The 21450-nt window shown below is 38.0% G+C and overlaps 1 protein-coding gene across 6 annotated transcripts in view; it reads right to left on the minus strand.

Annotated features, from left to right (window-relative positions):
- The window catches only part of kirrel3b (kirre like nephrin family adhesion molecule 3b), a 347355-nt gene that overhangs the window by 86326 nt on the left and 239579 nt on the right, over positions 1–21450 (minus strand). For all 6 annotated transcript variants that reach the window (XM_056478234.1, XM_056478232.1, XM_056478230.1 and 3 more), the window contains exon 5: positions 909–1059. In XM_056478234.1, coding sequence (XP_056334209.1) covers positions 909–1059 — 151 coding nt within the window. The remainder of the gene's footprint in view (positions 1–908; positions 1060–21450) is intronic.

Genomic DNA, 21450 nt, shown 5'->3' on the forward strand with positions numbered 1-21450 from the left:
CAATCTACATTGTAAAAGTGCTAGAGAAATAAAGGTGAATTGAATTGTTCGATCAACAGTATATTACAGGAAAACTGTGTGTTTTATATATGTGTACTCTTTGCCAGAACATTATCTGTTTTTGCTCTCATCCATTCTAAAAATCCATCCACTTCTTTGCCTAAGAAACAGATCAGGGTAAACATTAAAGTGAATACAACAATAACAAGTGTTAATGATGTTTAATGCCTGCTCTGCTCCACAGCATCTCTTCCTGCTCCCCGTGTGCTTCAAAACGCTTCTTATGTCATGCGAAAAGTTGCACAATGGAGCTGTCACTAGTAATGGCTCTCTCTAAATAGCATGCTCTGCTTTATTACTAATGGTTAACAGAATCAGTGAGGGTGTGAGCAATGCATGGAGAACCGTATTGTTCTGTGGAACTTGTAGAGGTTTCCTCTAAATGGCCAAATAGAAAGAACTGAAATTGCGTGAGAACAATTTAAAGTCATTGTTAAGTTTTTCGGGGGGTATAAAGATATAATTGTATCCATCTGCGATAATTGATTTGAAATTTCAAGCACTATCAGAAGAAACACTGTGGTGACTTTTCTATGCTTTATAATTTTGGATGGTAAAAAAATACCCTCGCTTTTTAAGGATTTGCAAATTGGTGTAATTTTCAAAACGGAAATGATGGCTCATCTTAATACCCCTCTCAGACAGAGCAAACCTAAATTAATTATAAAGACCAGCACACAGTTCTCCCATTAATATTGACATCTAAGTGCTTTTGGATTAGTGTAACAGTGGTTTTCATTTGACAGAAATCAAGCCTGATCCAATCCAAAAAGAGAAAGACTAAACTTAGCTTTGTTTTTGCTGCTAAATTAAAAAGATTTAAGAAATTTGAGTATGGCATCGCTTACGTTGGATGTCAATAGTGACACTGGTCTCTTTCCCATTGGGCACGGCCTTGTTAGACGCTCGGCAGATGATCTTCTGTCCGGATTCAATGTTGGAGGCTGAAATGTAGAGCGTGCTAACGGTGCTTTCTCTCCGCCCATCTCGAAGAAGAGTCTGTAGGAGAGAAATGAAGTATGATTATGGAGAGCTCAATTTAATAGAAATTATTGAGCATTATTTGTCATTGTAATCCCATTTAATAATAATTATCACTTTTTGAAGTCATTCAAAAATAGCATAAGTTCAGTTTAAGTTTCCTTTATTTAGTCATTCAAAACATTACAGTATAAGTAATGCAGAATGAAATTACATTACACCCAGCAAGGACATCAGAAAACACTTAAAGCGAATGCAATGCGTAAACTTTTGTTGAAAGTAAAATGTAATCCATTCTACCTTAAATCAAATCAGCTATTTCATTCAAAAGCTACACTGTAAAACATGCTGGGTTCCACACAATTCAATCAGGTTGACCCAACACAAATCAATTAAGTTAACATATTTAAGTGGATTGTACATAAAACAATTAAAACTACCCCCCCCCCCCCAAAAAAAAAAAAAAAAACCTTTTTGCATTTACTACAATGATGACTTTATTAATAAATAAAAATAACAGGTCATAAAAAAATTGCATTTGATTGTTTGAGTTAATTGTTATGCTGTATTCACACCAGACACTGAACGCGCGAACAAACTGTGCTATTCGTGTGTAAATAGATGCGTGAACAGTTTGAGTTTCTTTTTTCGTGCGTCAAATCCGCTTCATTCACACGTCAAATTCACGTCATAATAGACGCGGAATCGCCTGGTGACTCTAGCTTCGATGCTAAATGGCTAACATGGATTTTATTGAAAGAATAGCTGTGTTTATGTGTTTTATAAAGGCTGAAAAACAGCGTTAATTTGTTTTGGAGCCGTGTCTGGGTCCACTAGATCCTTTCAGAGGTGCACCCAGCTCTGTGAGTTCATCAACTCCTCCAGAAAGAGTACCTGGATGATGGAGGATTTCAGCAGTGCTTCAGACTGAGCCGCGCCCAGTTTGAGAAACTGTTGTCCAGTGTCGGCAGGAGGATTTTCCCCCTGGGACACCAACAATAGGCGCTACGTCATAATCACGCCCCTAAAAGACAAAGCTCATGATTGGTTAACAAGGCGCGAATGTCCGCTAAAGTTCAGATTTTCCAACTTGAGCGTGCAAAATGGTCATTTGCTCTGCTTCATTTGTGCGAATTGCACCGCCTCATTCGCATGTATTGTGCCGCAGAATGTCTATTCACGTCTTTACATTCACTTAACATGTAAATCACTCGTGCTTGATGCTTCATCCACATCTGGTGTGAACGCAGCTGAACTTTTTATTTTATTTTGTAAGCTACTGATGATATTTCATTCAAATGAAATAAAGTAATCTAGAGTACATATCTTTTTTTTTGCATTAAACAACAAAAGAAAGTGGAAACATTTTTACAAATGTTTATAATGTTTTATTTTATTTTATATTTTGTACAATGGGTGACACTTCAAAAGGACCATTACTGCTGCGTGTGGTGCCGCTGCGGCACTAAGGGATTAAGAGCATGTGTTTACTGTAGGTGTAACAGCAGTTTGCGACTATGCCACCAAGGGGCACAAAGGGACGGGATGCTAACGGGATGCAGACTATGCAGAGTCACTGATTCGATCCAAGACCAACGACGAGATGATCCCAAGGTTTCCATATCCTGGACCAGGCAGTATCCTGAGCAGCTACTGTGGTGGTCATGGAGGAGTGGAGAACATGAGACTGATTCCTGTGACGCTCCAGAGACAGACGAGTCTTCGCTGAGGCCAGCTTCCAGCCTCCGCCGCTGAGACTGCAGCTCTGCACAAGACGTTTGGCCAGCGGAGAAATTAAAATGATCGAGCCCAACTGAGCCTGGTTTCTCTCAAGGTTTTTTTCTTCACTATCGCCAATTTGTGAAGTTTTTTTTTTTCCTCTCTGCTGTCGCCACTAGCTTGCATGGTTCGGGATCTATAGCGCTGCGCATCGTTGGATTTGCTCTTTAATATTTGGACTCTCAGTAGTGATTATTAAACTACACTGAACTGAGCTAAACTGAACTGAACTTAAACACTACAAACTGAACTACACTGTTCCTATTTACTGTGACCTTTTATGTGAAGCTGCTTTGACACAATCTACATTGTATAAGCGCTATACAAATAAAGGTGAATTGAATTGAATTAATGGACAGAAATATACATAGCTATAAATACCCTGCTACTTGTAAATGAAGATGTAAAAATTAAACAAAGCATTATAATTGATTCATTAATCATTTTAAACTTGTAAACAAGATTTATAATCAGTAAACTTGTTAAGTATTATAAAGATTCATTTTCACAGTATCATATTTATGTGTTACCAATATTTTAACAATATTTGGTGGAAAAATAACAATTTAACCTTACAATTTTTGACAAAATCTGATTTTCTTAATAGAAAGAAAGAATTTTTGATTTTCACAACACTTTATTACTAAATATTAATACATTATGTAAACAATTACCTCACAAAAAGATGAAAAAATTACAAAAATGGTAGCAAAAACCAAAATGTTTTCATAAAAAAAGAAAGATAGAGACAGACAGAAAGACAAATAAATAAATAAATAAATAAATAAATAAATAAATAAATAAATAAATAAATAAATAAAATTAAAGAAAGAATCAAAGTGATAAAAGAAAGAGGAAAAAAGTGTCATCTGACCTTATCAGAATAAACAAATCACTCAAAGCCAATACAAATAAATCCAGAGAAATGGATATATTCCATATCTGTGTGTATTTGTGTGTGTATATACTTGTTTATGTGGTTTATACGTTTATATATATCTCAGTGTGTTTTTTTGAGGAAATGACCTGTGTCCTCTTTGTTCAAAAGGCTTAAAACTCATATTTTCATATTTCTTCTTTTGATTTCAATTCATATTACTGTCTTTTGACATTGAAAATTTGCCACAGGTTTCCGGTCAGATGGAGTTTAGGGAAAGGGTCTGGATAAAGTCATATAATAAGCATTTTTTTACAGTAAAGATTACATTATAAAACTGAAAAGTCCTTGTTTACTACATATGCAGGTGTATGTGTGTGTATGTGTGTTGAAAGGCAAGTAAAAGTTTTAGTTTTTCAGTTTCAGTTGCAGTCATGTGTGTTGAGGGTGAAAGACGGCACAAAACAACATCATTCAATATCATTCCCAAGGCTGAGATTCAAAAAGGCTCTTTTCCCCCATCTGCCCACAGGAAATGGAGACAAACAGTCAGTTGTGTGCTCGCGCTCTCTCTGCACATGGGCCGATTGTTTTTCTGGAGAAAAACAGCATGTTTTAGGGCTCCTTTGTGCCGTTTGAGAGCAAAGCTTTGGTGCGTGGCGTGTCGTACACCATAGAGGAAATCAATCTTCTTTTTCCAGTGGTCATAGTCTGTTGTGCCCAGCGCAGAGCTCCATCTGGAAGCGCTCGGCAGAATCCACACACTCTGTCAGGGAGAGATGCTAACCAGCGGCCAACACAACACTCACCCAGCAGAATAAGTTGGGCATCCAGAGAGAGATTCTGTCTCGTATTACAGAATGATTGGAGATACGCACCATGATACTCACTATTTATTTATCTTTCTCATAAATTGTCTATCGACTGTCAAAATGGCTTGTTCCAGGTTCGTGGTTGGTTAGCATTCTGCACTGGTCAAATGACCGACCCAAAGGATATTAAAAATGTGTTTATCCCTCCATGTAAACTTGAAGTTACTAAGACTTTTATTCTTGTATGTTGGTGTATTTTCATCTGAAACAGAAACTAACAATATGTGTTTTGTTAACATTAACCTTGATTAACAGATGCTTGTTAAACGTTGGTTGGTTGGTTTGATTGATTGATTGATCAATCGATTGATTGATTGATTGATTGGTCGGTTGGTTGATTTGGTTGGTTGGTCGGTCGGTTGGTTGATTTGGTCAGTTGGTTGATTTGGTTGGTTTAATTTGAATTTATTTGATTTGGTTGGTTGGTTGATTTGGTTTGTTGGATGATTTGATTTGATTTGATTTGATTTGGTTGGTTAGTTGATTTGGTTTGTTGGTTGTTTTGGTTTGTTGAATGATTTGATTTGATTTGATTTTTGATTTGATTTGATTTGATTTAATTTAATTTAATTTAATTTAATTTAATTTAATTTAATTTGATTTGATTTGATTTGATTTGATTTGATTTGATTTGATTTGATTTGGGTTGGGTTGGTTGGTTGGTTGGTTGCTTGGTTGGTTGGTTGGTTGGTTGGTTGGTTGGTTGGTTGATTTGGTTTGTTGGCTGGCTGGTTGGTTGATTTGGTTGGTTTGGTTGATTTGGTTTGGTTGGTTGGTTGGTTGGTTTTTTGGTTGGTTGGTTGGTTGGTTGATTTGATTTGGTTGGTTAGTTGGTTGATTTATTTGATTGGTTGGTTGGTTGATTGATTTTTATTTGGTTTGATTGGTTGATTTGATTTGGTTGGTTGGTTGATTGATGTGGTTGGTTGGTTGATTGATTTTATTTGGTATGATTGGTTGATTTGTTTTGGTTGGTTGGTTGGTTGATTGATTTGATTGGTTGGTTGGTTGGTTGGTTGATTGATTTTATTTGGTTTGATCTGTCTCATATTACAGAATATTCTCATATTACTGTCTTGTTTGATCTGTCTCATATTACAGAATATTCTCATATTACTGTCTCGTATTACAGAATGATTGGAGATTCGCACCATGATACTCACTATTTATTTATCTTTCTCATTGATTGGTTGATTTGATTTGGTTGGTTGATTGATTTGGTTTGATTTGATTGGTCGGTTGGTTGGTTGATTGATTTTATTTGGTTTGATTGGTTGATTTGATTTGGTTGGTTGGTTGGTTGGTTGATTGATTTGTTTGGTTGGTTGATTGATTTGATTGGTGGGTTGATTGATTTTTATTTGGTTTGATTGGTTGATTTGATTTGGTTGGTTGGTTGGTTGGTTGATTTTATTTGGTTGGTTGGTTGATTGATTTGATTGGTTGGTTGGTTGGTTGGTTGGTTATTTTTTATTGGTTGGTTGGATGATTTGATTTCTTTAGTTGATTTTGATTGGTCGATTGTTTGGTTGACTGAATAAGTATGGGGCGGGGCTTTTTTGTGCATTGTTCCATCATATCAAACCGAATATAAAAGGGCGTGTTTAAGAATATTGTGCCTGAAGCCGTCAAACAGACTTTAACAGAGAATTATCACCACCCTAAACGCTGAAGCAAATTTTCTGATTTGGATTTGTTAGGAAAGAGAAATTACCAATCGAAAATAAAAGGTGTTATAACCTGATTAAAACAGATTATATTAAAACTGGTTAAAACAGATTGAAGTTTTTTTTAAGGAAGGATTAACTGCCACAGATGAATTTTTCACCTAAAAATTAACAATGTGTGCTTGTGATTTGACATGGACTTTAAAATGGCAATAAATAAATAAATAAATAAATAAATAAATAATAAAAATAGAATGTATTGCACAAAACAAGTTGCAGATGGGCTGAATGAAAATGTTTATCAACTCTTTGTCAGTAGGGGGCACTACATACTATTTACCTGGTTATACACTAGCAGGCAAACAGATGGATGCTTTGAACTTTGAGTTGAAGGAGGGAAAAAAATGTCATCATAACTTTTTGTAGGACAGACAGATCCCTTCAGACTCGCAGATACACATTAATATAAACTCCCACACCAATTCTTTATTGACATTCTTCGTTCAGTATTTCCATCATCACTACAATACATGTGGAGTATTTACTCTGCTAGCATGACTGTTCTCTTTTTTTTCTGTCCGTATTCAGTGTCTCTGTTAACATCCTCTTCGCACTTCAGAATATCTCCACATAAATGTTTTTTTTTTTATAAAAGGATTGCATTGCTGTGTGCATAGAAAACAGAGGACAAATGCTGAATTGAGTTATTTTGATTCTTGCGCTTGAATGGATTGAACTTTGAAAGATATTTTGTATATTGTATGTAATGATGTGTTCAAAAAGGTAAAAGAGAACTCAGAACAGGGTTCATGGGCTAAGACGCAGTGTCTGTCTGTACACAGAAAACAGCCAGTATTGTAAGAATGTTTTGTTGTAGTTGTTGTTTCTTCTTGCACTTGGATGGTTTAAAATCACTTGATTGATCACATTGGAAAGGCTTAATACAGTCCAGGCTCTTTGGAAAATGCAGTTATGCCAAAAATATTTGAGAAACTTTAAAAAAAACGTTGCCCCACATACATTTCGTTGCACATTTCAGATGAAAAATCCATTAGAGGGCGCTGTCTACATTTTCGTCAATTTGAACTATGTTACTCGGAGTATGTTTTGTTGTACGTTTCAGATACACGTATTTCTTGTACACATCCACCAGAAAACAGGGCTGGTTGTATAAATCACCAGCAAATGAAGTTTAAAAATGTTGCTTTACGTAGGTTTTGCTGCACATTTCAAATGACAAATCTACTAGAGGGCGCTGTCTATATATTTGTGAATTTGAACTATGTTACTTAGTGTGTGTTTTGTTGTATGTTTCGGAAACATGTCCTTGTACATATCCACCATAAGCCGGGGCTTGTTGTATAGATCACAAGCAACTAAACTTTAAAATATGTTGCTTCATGTACATTTTGCTGCACGTTTCAGATGACAAATCCACTAGAGGGCGCTGTCTACATTTGTGAATTTGAACTATGTTACTTATTGTTTTGTTGTGTTTCGGAAACAAGTCCTTCTTGTATATATCCACCATAAACCGGGGCTTGTTGTATAGATCACGAGCAACTAAACTTTAAAATATGTTGCTTCATGTACATTTTGCTGCACGTTTCAGTTGACAAATCCACTAGAGGGCGCCGTCTACATTTTTGTGTATTTGGAATATGTTACTTTGTGTGTGTTTTGTTGTACATTTTAGATACACGTTCTTCTTGTACACATTCACCAGAAAGCGGAGCTTGTTGTATAAATCACCAGCAACTAAACTTAAAAATACATTGCTCCACTTACATTTTGCTGCAGGTTTCAGATGACAAATCAACTAGAGGGCGCTGTCTACATTTTTTGTGAATTGGAACTGTTACTTAGTGTGTGTTTTGTTGTATGTTTCAGATACACGTTCTTCTTATACACATCCACCAGAAAGCGGAGCTTGTTGTATAGATCACCAAACTGAACTGAACTTGAAAATGCGTTGCTCCACGTATGTTTCGCTGCACGTTTCAGATGATAAATCCACTAGAGGGCGCTGTCTATATATTTGCACATTTGAACTGTTATTTAGGATGTTTTGTTGTACAATTCAGATACATGTACTTGGACATACCCATAAGTAGGCGGGGCTTGTTGTACAGCTCACCAGCAACTAAACCTGATTTCAAAAGCTAACGCAAGGGAAAAGTGCACTGAGACGTTATAGTTTTACCTTGATTTTACATTGCTTTTATATATTTTGAGGAACCAAAACTTGAATCTAAGCACTCTGCATCACCATGCAAATTTTTCTATATGGAATTAGATGAGGCAAATGTATTAAGTTACACATAATAAACAATATTACGTTGTGCTGTGGTATTTATTTGGTCTTGTGCAAAGAATTGCATGAAAATAATCCTTTATTCGTCAATACGATGTCCCTGTAAATATCATAAGCATGAAAAGGAACAAACATTGTTGGCTTCACGCTGCCCCCTAGTGTTCATTATACCTACGAACTGCAACCAGATGTATGTATAAGTACATTTTTGCAGTTTCACAAACATGTTGGCTATGTGTAATGCTTTTAGAATACCCATCTTGTATTACCACTCAAATCTAGCTACTGTATGAACATTATTAATGAAAGTGCAGGTTCCAACATGAGAAAGTGTTCCAGCAAAACGTCTCTTCAGCCAAACCCCCATAGCATCTCGTGGCCTTTTAAAGCCTTGCGTGGGAGGCCAGTCAAGACCCCATCTGTGTCTCTAAAAGACCATGTATTAATGTCATCAACTCTCCCAAAGAATCTGCAAGAATAATGTACTTTTGAGCCTTTATCGTCAGTCGCTAGTAATTAGTCTTGTCATTGCACAGGCCAGTGATAGGGAGCTCGCTAATAGTAGTAATTACTAACTCATTTTTTTCTTCTTTTTGCCGCCGATTTGAAATACAGCAATAAAACCTCACACTCAGCATCCCACCAACAGAGAGAGAGAGAGAGTCGAGGATAAAAGAGACATGTATTTAAAACATACTGAGAATGTGTTATTATGGGTGACGCAAAGACCTCGATGACAAAACAGTAGGAAAAAAGAGACATTTCTTACCCTTTTCATAACTACATACGGTGTTCTGGGTAGTAAAATGTCAAACATTTCTTTCCAGTTCACCTTGAGTACATTCAAAATAGTAGTGGTGGCTGATTTCTTAGCACCGCTTAAAACCTTTATAATCTTTTCTCTTTTAGGTTCATTGGGTACAAAGTAATTTTTTTCCATTTGTAGTTACTAATATGTACACTTTAGGTACTGATATATATGTTTAAGAGACCGAGAAATACGTCCCGCCAGCACGTTTTCTTGCAGTTTTTGTTTTTGCGAATCCGCCAGAGGTTGCTGTGTACGCTTTTTGAGATCTCAAATTTCCCTCGCGAGTGCCATTCGCGCCTGCTGTTCTCACGTAAACCCACCAGAGGCCGCTGTCGACTCACTTTTTGACAGACTTTCTGACTGACTGAGCGAATGATCGGCTGACCCACCCTTCCCCTTCCCTAAACCCAACCAATTTTATCGATTGACCCGCCCATCCACTTCCCTAAACCCAACCAATACTTTTCAAAAGCGATCCAAAAAAATAAAAGCCCTCGTCTGAATTTTTTTTTTTACCACGTTTTCAGATTTTACCACATTCTCACCCTGCTATTCACTTGTTTGTTTTATTTTTTGGATTCTGTTTTTGTCTTACCCGCTTTCTGGAACTCCCAAGTCGCCTAGACCCTGAGTGAATAGGTCCAGTGTCCTATCCTTTCCCAACCATGTATTTCACATGGCAGCCATTTTGAAACCATATGTGAGGTTTCTCAATCAGGGAAACTTGCATCACCAAAATGGAGTTGCTACCACAATTGGATATTTTTCTGCCAATACCTTTACACAGAAGTGCTCTTTGAAGGATATATCTATTTTGTATGAGATCCATCAGCTCTATTGAAGGTAAGACTATTTAATAACACAATAGACATCTGCTTTGACCTTGCTTATTGAAACGTATTGTGTTTGATCAAGCTATTGAGTAATTCGGTATGCGATGAGAGGTTTTTGATTCGTTATGTTGGCTCAATCTTTCTCCTTGAACATGTTTGTTATTGGTGAAGGTCAGGTTTGTGTTATTGTGAGGTTTACAATAAGCAGATGTGCTTGTTATTCCCTTTGTCAATTTTTTTTGTTAGTTTGTTTCTTATTTTTTATTGAATTAACCATTATTTGGTGCAGAAGCTTGTTTGGGCATATTCGTTAGGATTTATATAACCAAGATTTACCTCTAATACTCTACCATGGTTAAGCAATGGTTGGTGTAGCAAAACAATGTCAAATTTATGTTTACTATGATTAATTTTTGCATATATTTTGTCAAAATACTTTGTTAATTTCATTTAGGGCTGTATCATATGATTGTGTCATTTCAAGCTAAGGTGTGACTGGAAGTATATACCAGTTGCTGTTATTATCGTACAGGAGTATAGTATTAAATTGATCAAAATAGCAATGTTGTAAGATTATATTTGGAAAATCTGAATTAAATATCACCGTTATGTAATCAACACTCCAAAATAAAAGTACAGAAAGTGTAACAGTACTTTTTCAATCTGTTCAGAGAACATTTTTAGTAATTTGTAGTAACTAATATCTACACTTTAGGTACTGATATAAGATACCAATATGGACCTTTAATATACAAACCATATTTTGTTATGGCATTGCTCCAGATTTATAATAAAATTTTATATATTAACCCAAAACACACATCAAAAGTGATGAAGAAATGGTTCACAGACATAAATATTATCAATTTGCAGTGGCCCAGCCAGAGTCCTGACATAAATCTAATTGATAATCTGTGAAAGAAGCTAAAGATCAGGGTGATGTCAAGAAGACCCGCCAACCTGAAAGAGTTAGGGCCAAGATGAATGAGCAAAACTACCAATGGGGACATTCAAAAGCCTAGTCAGCAATTAATACCTAATAAACGTTTTTTTCTGTTGATTATTCAGTAATTTGTAGTTACTAATATGTACACTTTAGTTACTGATATATATATGTTTAAGATACCAATACGGACCTTTAATATACAAACCATATTTTTGTAATGGCACTCCCCAGCTTTAGTACAATTTCTAAGAGTGTATGATGTTATACACACAGCAAAAGTGGTGAAGAAATGATTAGCTGACATAAATATTAACATTTTGCAGTGGCCTAGCCAGAGTCCTGATATAAATCTAATTAAGAATCTATGGAAGAAGCTAAAGATCAGGGTGATATCAAAGAGAAATGCCAACCTGAAAGAGTTGGAGCTCATCGCTAAAGATGAGTGGGCAAAAACACCAGTGGAGATATGCAAAAGCTAGTCAGCAATTAATAGCCAATAAAGGCTTTTCTGTTGATTACGGAGTAATTTGTAGTTACTAATATGTACTTTTTAGTAACTGATATATATGTTTAAGATACCAATATGGACCTTTATTATACAAACCATATTTGTATAATATCGATCGACAGTGGTCTCTGGTGGGTTAACATGAGAACAGCGGGCGCAAACGACACTCGCGAGAGAAATTTGAGATATGAAAAAGCACACACAGCGGCCTCTTGTGGATTCACGAAAACAAAAACTGCAAAAATACGTACCTCCCGGGACTTATTTCGCGGTCTCCAAAAATGTCCATAGGACGATGTTTTCAGAATGAGCTTGAGTTGCTAATATCTCTAAGTGTGAACTTGTGCTCATAATACTTAATCACAGTTTATACCAATATCCCAGTACTTTAAAAGACCCCAAAAGTCCCAGGTGGACTGAATTCATCGCAGTGTTAAAATGACTGAAGGGGTCTGACTAAATGTAGGCCATCCTATACTGTACAGCGTATTGCGTTTGTCATGAAGTCGGCAGTGAGCGTGACGGCTGTGGCTTCGCAGACTAGGTGCTCACCTCACCATGCTGAAAGACACAAGCTGTCAGCCGCAGGACGTGTCAATGTAATATCCTGCCTGACACAGTCCGGATTGTTTCCCTCATTGCTCAGGGCCTGTCTGAAGTCATTAATCTTGAATGGGGCCTGAAACAGCCAAGGACTCAACACTTAACCGGGACCGGGGCCCGAAATAGCTCCAAATTACAATAGATAATTTCTGCTGGTGCAGCCTGGAGCGTGTCAGCTTTCGCTACAGGAAGTGAAGGCTGGAAATCAGGAGAGGAGAATACGGTGTTAAGAATGAGGTCCGAGACAGAATTAGAAATGTCAAAAAACTAGATGTGTGTTTTAAGGCACAATGCCTAAGCTGCGCATGCATGTCAAACGGGCCTGTCCCTTGTCAAATGTCAGAATCTGAAAATAAAGTGTCTCTGTTGGCCGTTTACTCGGTTTAAAAGGTTAGCAAATGTCAGTAAACATCCTTTTGAAGTGTGCCGACAAAAATTGTGTGAAATTAAGGTTGACATCTAGGGGGAACGAAAAAGCGGGAGTGATTTGCTGATTAGACCTCAAGGCGCACTAATACTAATATTTTAGACAACATTAGCATGTCGTCGCAAAGTCCCTTAACGCGCTTTGAAACCAGAGCCGTCGCTGGAAGGTGTTTCAAATCAGCCGCAATAATTGAGGACCAGCATGGCCACACGTTTCGCCGCCTATTACCACATATTAATTTCACTTTAAGAGAGATAAGTGTTCCGCCGCTTTGTTTTTCCATCTCTTTCAAAAAGAGTGTATAGTTCTGTTTCTGCTCCTGGGGTTAAAAGCCATTCTTTGATTAACTAATTTAATCCTGCACCTCCAGTTCTGATTAATTTCCACCATTTTACGGTGCAATTAATTAGATGCCTTTTTACTTCTCTCCTCTCCCACTTTTAATTTCGGTGGCAAAACCGCAAGAAGGTTAATTAAGAGGGGGTTGCGGCGGGGAGGGGGGAAGTGAATGGGTTGGAGGCAGACTGATGTTTCAAGCATTAGCAGAACAGCCTAAATTCAGCAAAGACGAAGCGTGAAGGCGACAGTCAAGCTTGTGTGTCAGCGGCGCCGCGCTGCGTGCTACCTGATTCAGCAGCACGAAACAATTTGCCACTTTCGGTTTGATACTAAAGTTAATTAGAACTCTATTTGAAATATTGAAATACTCTCTCATGGTGGGCATTACTATTTAAAAGCCTTCACTAATTATACAGAAATCTAAGCAGGGATGAAGTCTTGGGGGTAAAATTAAATTTGAGACACAGATGAGAGGAGGGTTGTGGGAAGTTTTCAAGACTTGTGGAAGAGGAAGACAAAAAGGTGAAAAAGGTAGTGAAAGCCAAGTAGAAAATATATATGGCAAAATGGACTATGGGGAAGGATGATCAGTATGGTCCACGAACCTAGTGTCAGCTATAGTATGAGGCTAGGTTTGCAGTTTTGTCCACTGTTAAGGCATCAGAGTACTTCAAAATAAATCAAAGAACAAACTAAAGTGACGTCAATTCAAACAAAATCTGAAACAGCTCACCAAAGGTCACAGAGTTTTTTGGGGGAAACGTCTTTGAGCTACCAGTGGTCTGTTGCTTTTATGCAATAGGTTGTTTGTTGTGAAACTGCCATTTCGTTTCTCATTCCATGGGGGTTAGACAGTAGAACAACATCGAAAACACTAACATAGCCAGATGATTATATTGGGGAGTTGAGTAGCAGAGCTAATATTAATGCAAATATTAATGCAAAGAAAGGAAGCCGGCTTCTTTTTGTTTACTCATGACTTGCACCAATTGGCTGACTCTCCGCTTGGCTATAGGCATGGTGTTCTGCTATAGGCATGGTCAGGGCTTAATTTGTGCCAGAACACACCGGATCTGGATCCAGCACCTCTGAAATCTGATCCGGCACTGCATTTTACCGATCCCACTCCTCAACCGATCTCCTCCCCTGTCCGCTGTTCACTTTCACTTTCTTCCGCAACTCCCCAACCCTCTTCACTTTAATCCACAACAAAGACCCCCCCCGGCTCTTCCCATTCGTCCGTAACACCACTCCGCCATCAAATGCCAACCCTCCCCACCAAACCCAACCCATCCCAACCCCCCCCCCCCCCCCCCCCCCCTTCAAATTCTGCCGCGATTTGTTCCGGGACCTCGCAATTCACAAATCAAGCGCTGGACATGGACGCTCTCACTGCCAGTTCATGCACGGAATACATTTGTTTATTCATCCCCCCCATATTTATCAAGGGTCACCACAGCGGAATGTACCGCCAACTATTCTGGCATTTGTTTAATGCAGTGGATGCCATTCCAGCTGCAACCCAGTACTGGTAAACACAAACTCTCACATTCACACATACACTACGGACAATTTTGTTTAACCAGTTTACATATAAGGCATGTCTTTGGACTGTGGGGGAAGTCGGAGCACCTGTAGGAAACCCACGCAAACACGGGCAGAAAATGCAAACTCCAGACAGAAATGCCAACTGACTCAGCCGTGACTCGAACCAGAGACCTTCTTGCTGTGAGGCGACAGTGCTAACCACTGAGCACACATAGTATGCATTTGAATTATATATTCAGGATGTGAAATTGACTCAGAAACGATTGAGGTTATAGCCAGTACAGGTCATGGGATAAAACTAAACAAGCACATCACTTGGTGAATGAGACTCTGATACTTTAGATGTCAATGATGATTGGTGCATTAAAGCTTTCAAGAAGAAAAGCAGCCATCTAAATGACATGTTTAGTGAGCTAGACAGTGCATTCGCTTGCATTTTATGTGACAGTAGAAAGAACTTAAACACTCTGTCAAGAGGAAAAAAATATCATTCTAAACATAAAGAAAGCAAACATGGTGTGTTTTCTGTGGTCTCAGTCTCCTGAGAATCATTTTATTTACTCTCTAGTCTGTCTGGCCACCTGCTGTCCTATATGAGTCCCATATAAGCATGTTTTCATAATATTTTCAAGTTCAAGTCCACCAATGTTAATCTCCTTTATATGAAATGGTGGATATGAGTGAATGTAATATCTCCATATGCTTATTTTACACGGCTGCCAGTTTAAACCGCGAAAGCGAGGCTGCGGTGGGAAGAAACCTGGAAGTATAGGATCAGCATTGTAAACATTGCAACAACATGCTGTGGACTACAAACCCCCAGCTGCTGCTGCAATTTCAAAATGTGGATATGGTGTAAACATCACTTGAATATGATTCAGTTCAGTTTAATTTAAACAATTAAAAGCATATTAGGCATCAAACAACATTACAATCTCTTTAAGACTAATACTCTTAAGTGTCCTCCTAGGCTTCAGTTCATGGTGGCAGGTAAACACTGATGGGACGCTTCACAGCTTCAGCCTATGTAACCGGGTGAGTGATAAAACAATGCAGTCCTCTGTAGCACACTCTCGATGTCTGTAACAATGTTGTCTCGGTACTGAAGTTTTAAAAATGTCAATTTTCTCGCTAACATTTAAGCGCCGCTGAGTGAGCTCCTAAACACCGGCGGTTAGCCATAGTATTCACCAGTGATCAACAGAAATGACTGTGATTGGCTGTGAAGGTAATCAGCTCACCGCTCTTCACAGAGTGCAAACACAAATACACGGACGTCGGAGCGTTTTAAAGCTGTGTCGATTCATCAGCAATTTTGTTTCGTGACAAGTTTAATATAGTAAAAGAGTCAGTTAATTAACTTGAGTTTGATAAATGGCATCTAAAATGGGTGTTTGGGAAAGAAAACGTTAGCTAACTAGTGCCGTTTCCCTTAACTAAGCTGAAAATGAGCTCTGATTTCTCTTTTTATTTTCACTGTTCATTTAGAATGGACCTTTGAGTTACTCGTTGGCGGTGAAATATAGATTTGTGTTGATTTCTCTCCACTGATAAGATATACCGTCAGGTACAAAACATTCCTGTGTGACTCAGGCGATACTTCCGGGTTTGTTCCCACCACAGCCTTGATTTCGCTGTTTAAAATGGTGGCCGTGTGAAATCAGTCTATTACTATTGGTGGTATCGTCTGTCAATCAAACATCTGGTAAATAGTAGTTTTTTAAATTAAGTGAACATAATATAGGCTGCACGGTGGCTCAGTGGTTAGCACTGTTGCCTCATAGCAAGAAGGTCACTAGTTCGAGTCCCGGCTGGGCCATATGGCGATTCTGGCAGATCGCTGGTAAACACAGATCGCATAGAACTACAAATCCGCCATTATATGGACTACAAGATCCAGTCATGACGCACACACACACCAGTTCCTAATCCTGGCTGATTGCCACTGTACATCACACACAGCTGATCCTGTTCATAACTGATTATATGGGCTATAAAGAGAGCACTAACACACATACTTTGAGTCTTGTTATACTGAATTGTAAACATTACAACACGTTGCCTTTCCTTCCGTGTTTGAACTTTGCCTTGTTTTGTTTGTTTACGATGCTTGCTGCCTGCCTTTTGACCATCTGCCTGTTTTATGACCTTGACTCCCGTATACATCTGTTTGCCCCTGTGTTGGCCGTTGCTTGCCTGACCATTCCCTGTTGAAACAATCCTGCATCTGGATTCGCGCCTATTTTGTCAGCTTCCCACTTCAAATTACACCAGGATTGGCCAGCTCAGTGACCATACATAAATATTATTGAGCATATCTAGTGTAAGATGTATAATTAATACACAATATTAATTATTTTTCTTCTGAACCATGACTTTATATTCTATACTGTACATTATTTCTCTTAAGTGACAAGACTTTTGTCTAAGCAGAGTCAGATACTGTATTTCCCATACAGTATAATGCATTACAACTAGACATCCAGTCTGAACTATAAAGAGAGCTTTTAAGAAGTCGACCCTTGCTGAAATTCATTTAAAAATGCACACGCTTGGCAAAAAATTGCTCCAAATCGCTGACCTATTCTGAATTTTCCCTCCATCTCATCTGTGTGCTGCTTTGCCTTTGTTGTGCTTTATCATCACATCTACACACTACTATCTGTACTTTGCTGCAGCTCATCAGGTAATGACATTCAGAGGCCAATGGGAATCTAGCAATGGAAAGAAGGACACATTATGGCACGTCGTTAAGCGTTTCTGATGGCAGAAATGCCAGTCCAATAAAAAGACATATTGGCTGGATACTTCATACAGAGCCTGGCCTTCATTTGTCCTGATTATGAGGCTGATGAAGGAGTGTGTGTGAGAGAGAGAGAGAGAGAGTTTCCGCCTGTCCCCTTCTCTATTATTCAGACCAAGTGATTGTGGCTTAATTGACTGCACTGCTTTTGAATAGCATGTATAGAGATATTAGAAAGCTCAACCATCTACACTGTCTGACAAAAGTCTTGTCGTAGATTATAGTTTTAAGAGCAACAAGTATTTACTTGACTTTTAGATGATTGTTCGATGAATCATCTGTTGATCTGCATCACAATCATCACAAATACTGCAGAAGACCTACTGGGACCCGCATGGACCCAAGATTCTCATAGAAATCAGTCAAGTTTGGTGAAGAAAAACTCATGGTTTGGGGTCACATTGGATGCCAACATCAACAGCCTGATGTATCAAGACATTTGTGCTGCCCATTACATTACCAACCACAGGAGAGGGCAAATTCTTCTGTCCTTCACACCTTTTACAAAAAGAAAAGGAGCACTCATCCTTAGAATAACAGCACCTCTTTTAGCGAGTGTGTTGATGGACAATACGGGATTCAGTAACACCAGCTAAATCAATGATGTTTTTCTGCTCTTTAGAAGCAGCCAATAATGGTATCCGGATGAGGGAGGGTTAGCATTGGTCAAGAGGATCTTGCAGGGACTCTTTATTTATATTGCTGTGTTGATTACTCTGCTGCGGTTTTCTGCTTCAGGTTGACCTCGGGGGAAGATCAGAAGGGCAAGTCATGAGTTTTGATTGAAGCGGGAGGATTATTAGTAGTATTTGGGCTGGTAAAACATACATTAAACATCAGCTGTATATAAGGGAATTGTTCTTGCGTTCAGAGAGAAGGGAAAAAAAATCGTGAAAACAATATGGCTTTGCCTTATCTTGCCATCTGTTTGTTTGTGTTGACACATTTTGCAGGGTAAGGAGGACAAACATGTCTCTGTCATTTCAGTTAGAGGCTGGATTTCCAGGGATTTTCTTCCAATCAAATGGAGCTGAGGGCTAAAGCGAATGAGTGCAGATGGTGCAAGCAATCATGACCACAGATGGCTCGCACCACGAGTGGCCATTTCATTTCAAATTGAAGAAAGCTTTATACTGTATTTGGAAAGGAAATTCAAAGAAAAACATTTTGATAGGTGCAGTTATTTTTAAGGGAAGAAATAAAGAGAAAAATAACTAAAAATAAAGTTTTCTACAAAAAAAAATAAAAAATCTAAATATGATCTTTATGTATTTGCTTTCATGGAAATCATGGTGCTTGATTACGTATAATAAATTTGTAACGCGGGGAGTGACAGAGACAACTGAGGTGAGGATCCACGTGCAGGTTTATTGGGTAGTCAGGCAAGCAAAGGTCAACACAGGTGCAAACAGATGTATAAAGGCAATCCAGAATCGTAGTCACTATAACAGGCGAGAGGTCGGAAGGCAGGCGAGGTAAATACACGGGCAAACAAGACTAGGAAACGCATTGAATTGTCACTGTAACAGAAAACAAGACTCAGCAAAGTAAGTGTGTGTGCTGCTTATATAGTGTGTGTAATCAGTCTTTGACAATTCTCAGGTGTTGCAAGTGTAATCAGTAAAAATGAGGAAGCATGTGTGTTTGTGAACGAAGTGCATGTATGAAAATGTAGTCCATGAATGGCGGATATGTAGTCCATATGTGTTTGTGTGTGAGATTCAGCGATCTTGGCAGTATGATCGCTGGTGATCGTGACAAAATTACTTAAACTATTGTGACAGTCTTTGATATTTCAAAATGCTAAACAAATATTTAGTTTATTTTTTAAATTCATATATTTTAGTCAAATGACTTTTATTTTGATATACATTTAAGAGTTCACATTAATACAGTGTTTCTAATGTATTAAATTTCTAGGAAAATCAAGGAAATGCATACAGTACTTAAATTAAATAAAAAAAATTATAAATAAACTAACTAAATAAATAAATTAGACATTTTTTGTGAAATAACCTGAAATGTGCCAGACTAAACAGTCTCACTATGTGCATTGAGTTTGATACTTCTATCATTTGACAGCATATAAAGTGTGTAAAGGAATTCCTCCAATACACACATGTTGGTATTGGTGGTTTACAAGGACACTCCATAGCCATACTGTATTTTACACTGTAAAAAGTGCTTTTTATTTGTCCCTACCTGATTCTTACCCCTAAAGTTAACCCTAAAGTATCCTAGTAAAACCCTTAAGCTTGAGATCGAAGTGTTTTTAATTATGACACAAGGCATGACCTTGTAAACCACTGTGATACAGTACAACTAAATCACACCCATGTTATATACAAAAAACTGTCCTGGTAAAACACCAAAACCAGCACACACACACAGACACACACAAATGAAGAGCTGCTGCATTTACGACACTGTAATGACTATATTGCAAGTTGTTATGAACCAATTAAAGTAATGTATCGTACTGTAATGAGCAACATCACGATTATCACTAGAAAAACAGGTGTTTATTAGCGTTTTTATGTGCACTTTTTATGTGCACTTTTGTAGCATCACGTCTTTGGTTAACTTGGGTATTTTTGGTTACAGTTGCGTTCACATATCAGTGAATTCACACCAGTGTTTATTTTTTTAAAACTGACCACGATGCATTCGTTTACCAGTGTTCACTACATCAGCTTTAACAAAATATTTACAAGTAAACCCTAATATATGAGCAGTTTTCCAGTTAATTAAAAGATTGATGTTAATAATGTTTAATTCCCAATAATACACCTAGACAATGACCTCCAGCGTCTGTGGCTAGAGCATCTTTTAAGGTCAGAGGAGTGAGGTTTTACCTGCATAGCACTTCCCTAACTGGCCACCGTCACACTCACCACCCTAAACCCTACTCCCGTCCCGGACGAGCCCCCATATATTGCAAGTTTTAATGAGCAATTAAAGCTATGTACACTGTAAAAATGAATCTTGAGGCTTGTAATTTTCATAAAAAAATTGATGTGGTCATTAAAAATAATGTGCATGTTTTCTTTTAAAATTTGATATTCTGGATTTATTATAAAATATTGAGATAACTTTGCTAATAAAATCAAGAGATAAATTTTACGTATTTTTTTAAGCCAACCCGTGCAATTATTAGGCTTAATTTGAGAAACTAATTACGCTAATAAAATTGCGGAAAGATGGCTTCAAGTTTATTTTAATAAAATGGACTCAATTATGTGGATTTGATTAAGATGTTTGCATTTGAATCTCAACAACGGCAGTGATCAGACGACATTTTGAAGGAGCAGATCGACAGCGAGCATGCTAAAAAAAATTAATATGAGTAAAATGGTGGTGGATTTGCTTGAAGGGCACATAGGTTACCCCTTTTGTTCATATGTAATATAAGTCTTTTGTGTTCCCAGAATGTGTCTGTAAAGTTTCAGCTCAAAACACCCATCAGATTATTTATTATAGCTGTTTGAAGTGTCTATATTATAGCTGGGAAAAAGTTTTTGCTGTTTTTTTGTACTGGCCCTTTAAGGCTAGTCCTCCCCGCCCACCGTTCCCACGTGCCTGTCAGCAATCGCCACCCTCGGCTGCCTCGGGAAGCAGATCTCACACACAGCGAGGACACACACACATAGCGCGGACACACACACACATAGCGCGGACACACACACACATAGCGCAGACATAAACACACACATAGCGCAGACACACACACATAGCGCAGATACACACACACTTAGCGCAGACACACACACACATAGCGCAGATAAACACACACTTAGCGTAGAAACACACACACATAGCGCAGACACACACACACAGAGACAGCACGTTAAGCTTTGCACTCGTTTTGCACGCATATGTGACATGATACTGGTAATATCCACTGCTGTATGAATATCTGTTATGTTAATGTTCAAAATAAACCTGAGCCACAAACTGCGATTGAAGCGTCTTCCTTTATAATTGTTCTGACACGCGGCTGTGCTGATTAAGTGCATCTGAAGTGAATCGCTGTAATTCATTACACACATGCTCTGTTTTAAAACATTTTAAACTTGTAAAAC

The sequence above is a fragment of the Danio aesculapii genome, chromosome 18 (genome assembly GCF_903798145.1).
Source record: "Danio aesculapii chromosome 18, fDanAes4.1, whole genome shotgun sequence".
Lineage (NCBI taxonomy): Eukaryota > Metazoa > Chordata > Actinopteri > Cypriniformes > Danionidae > Danio > Danio aesculapii.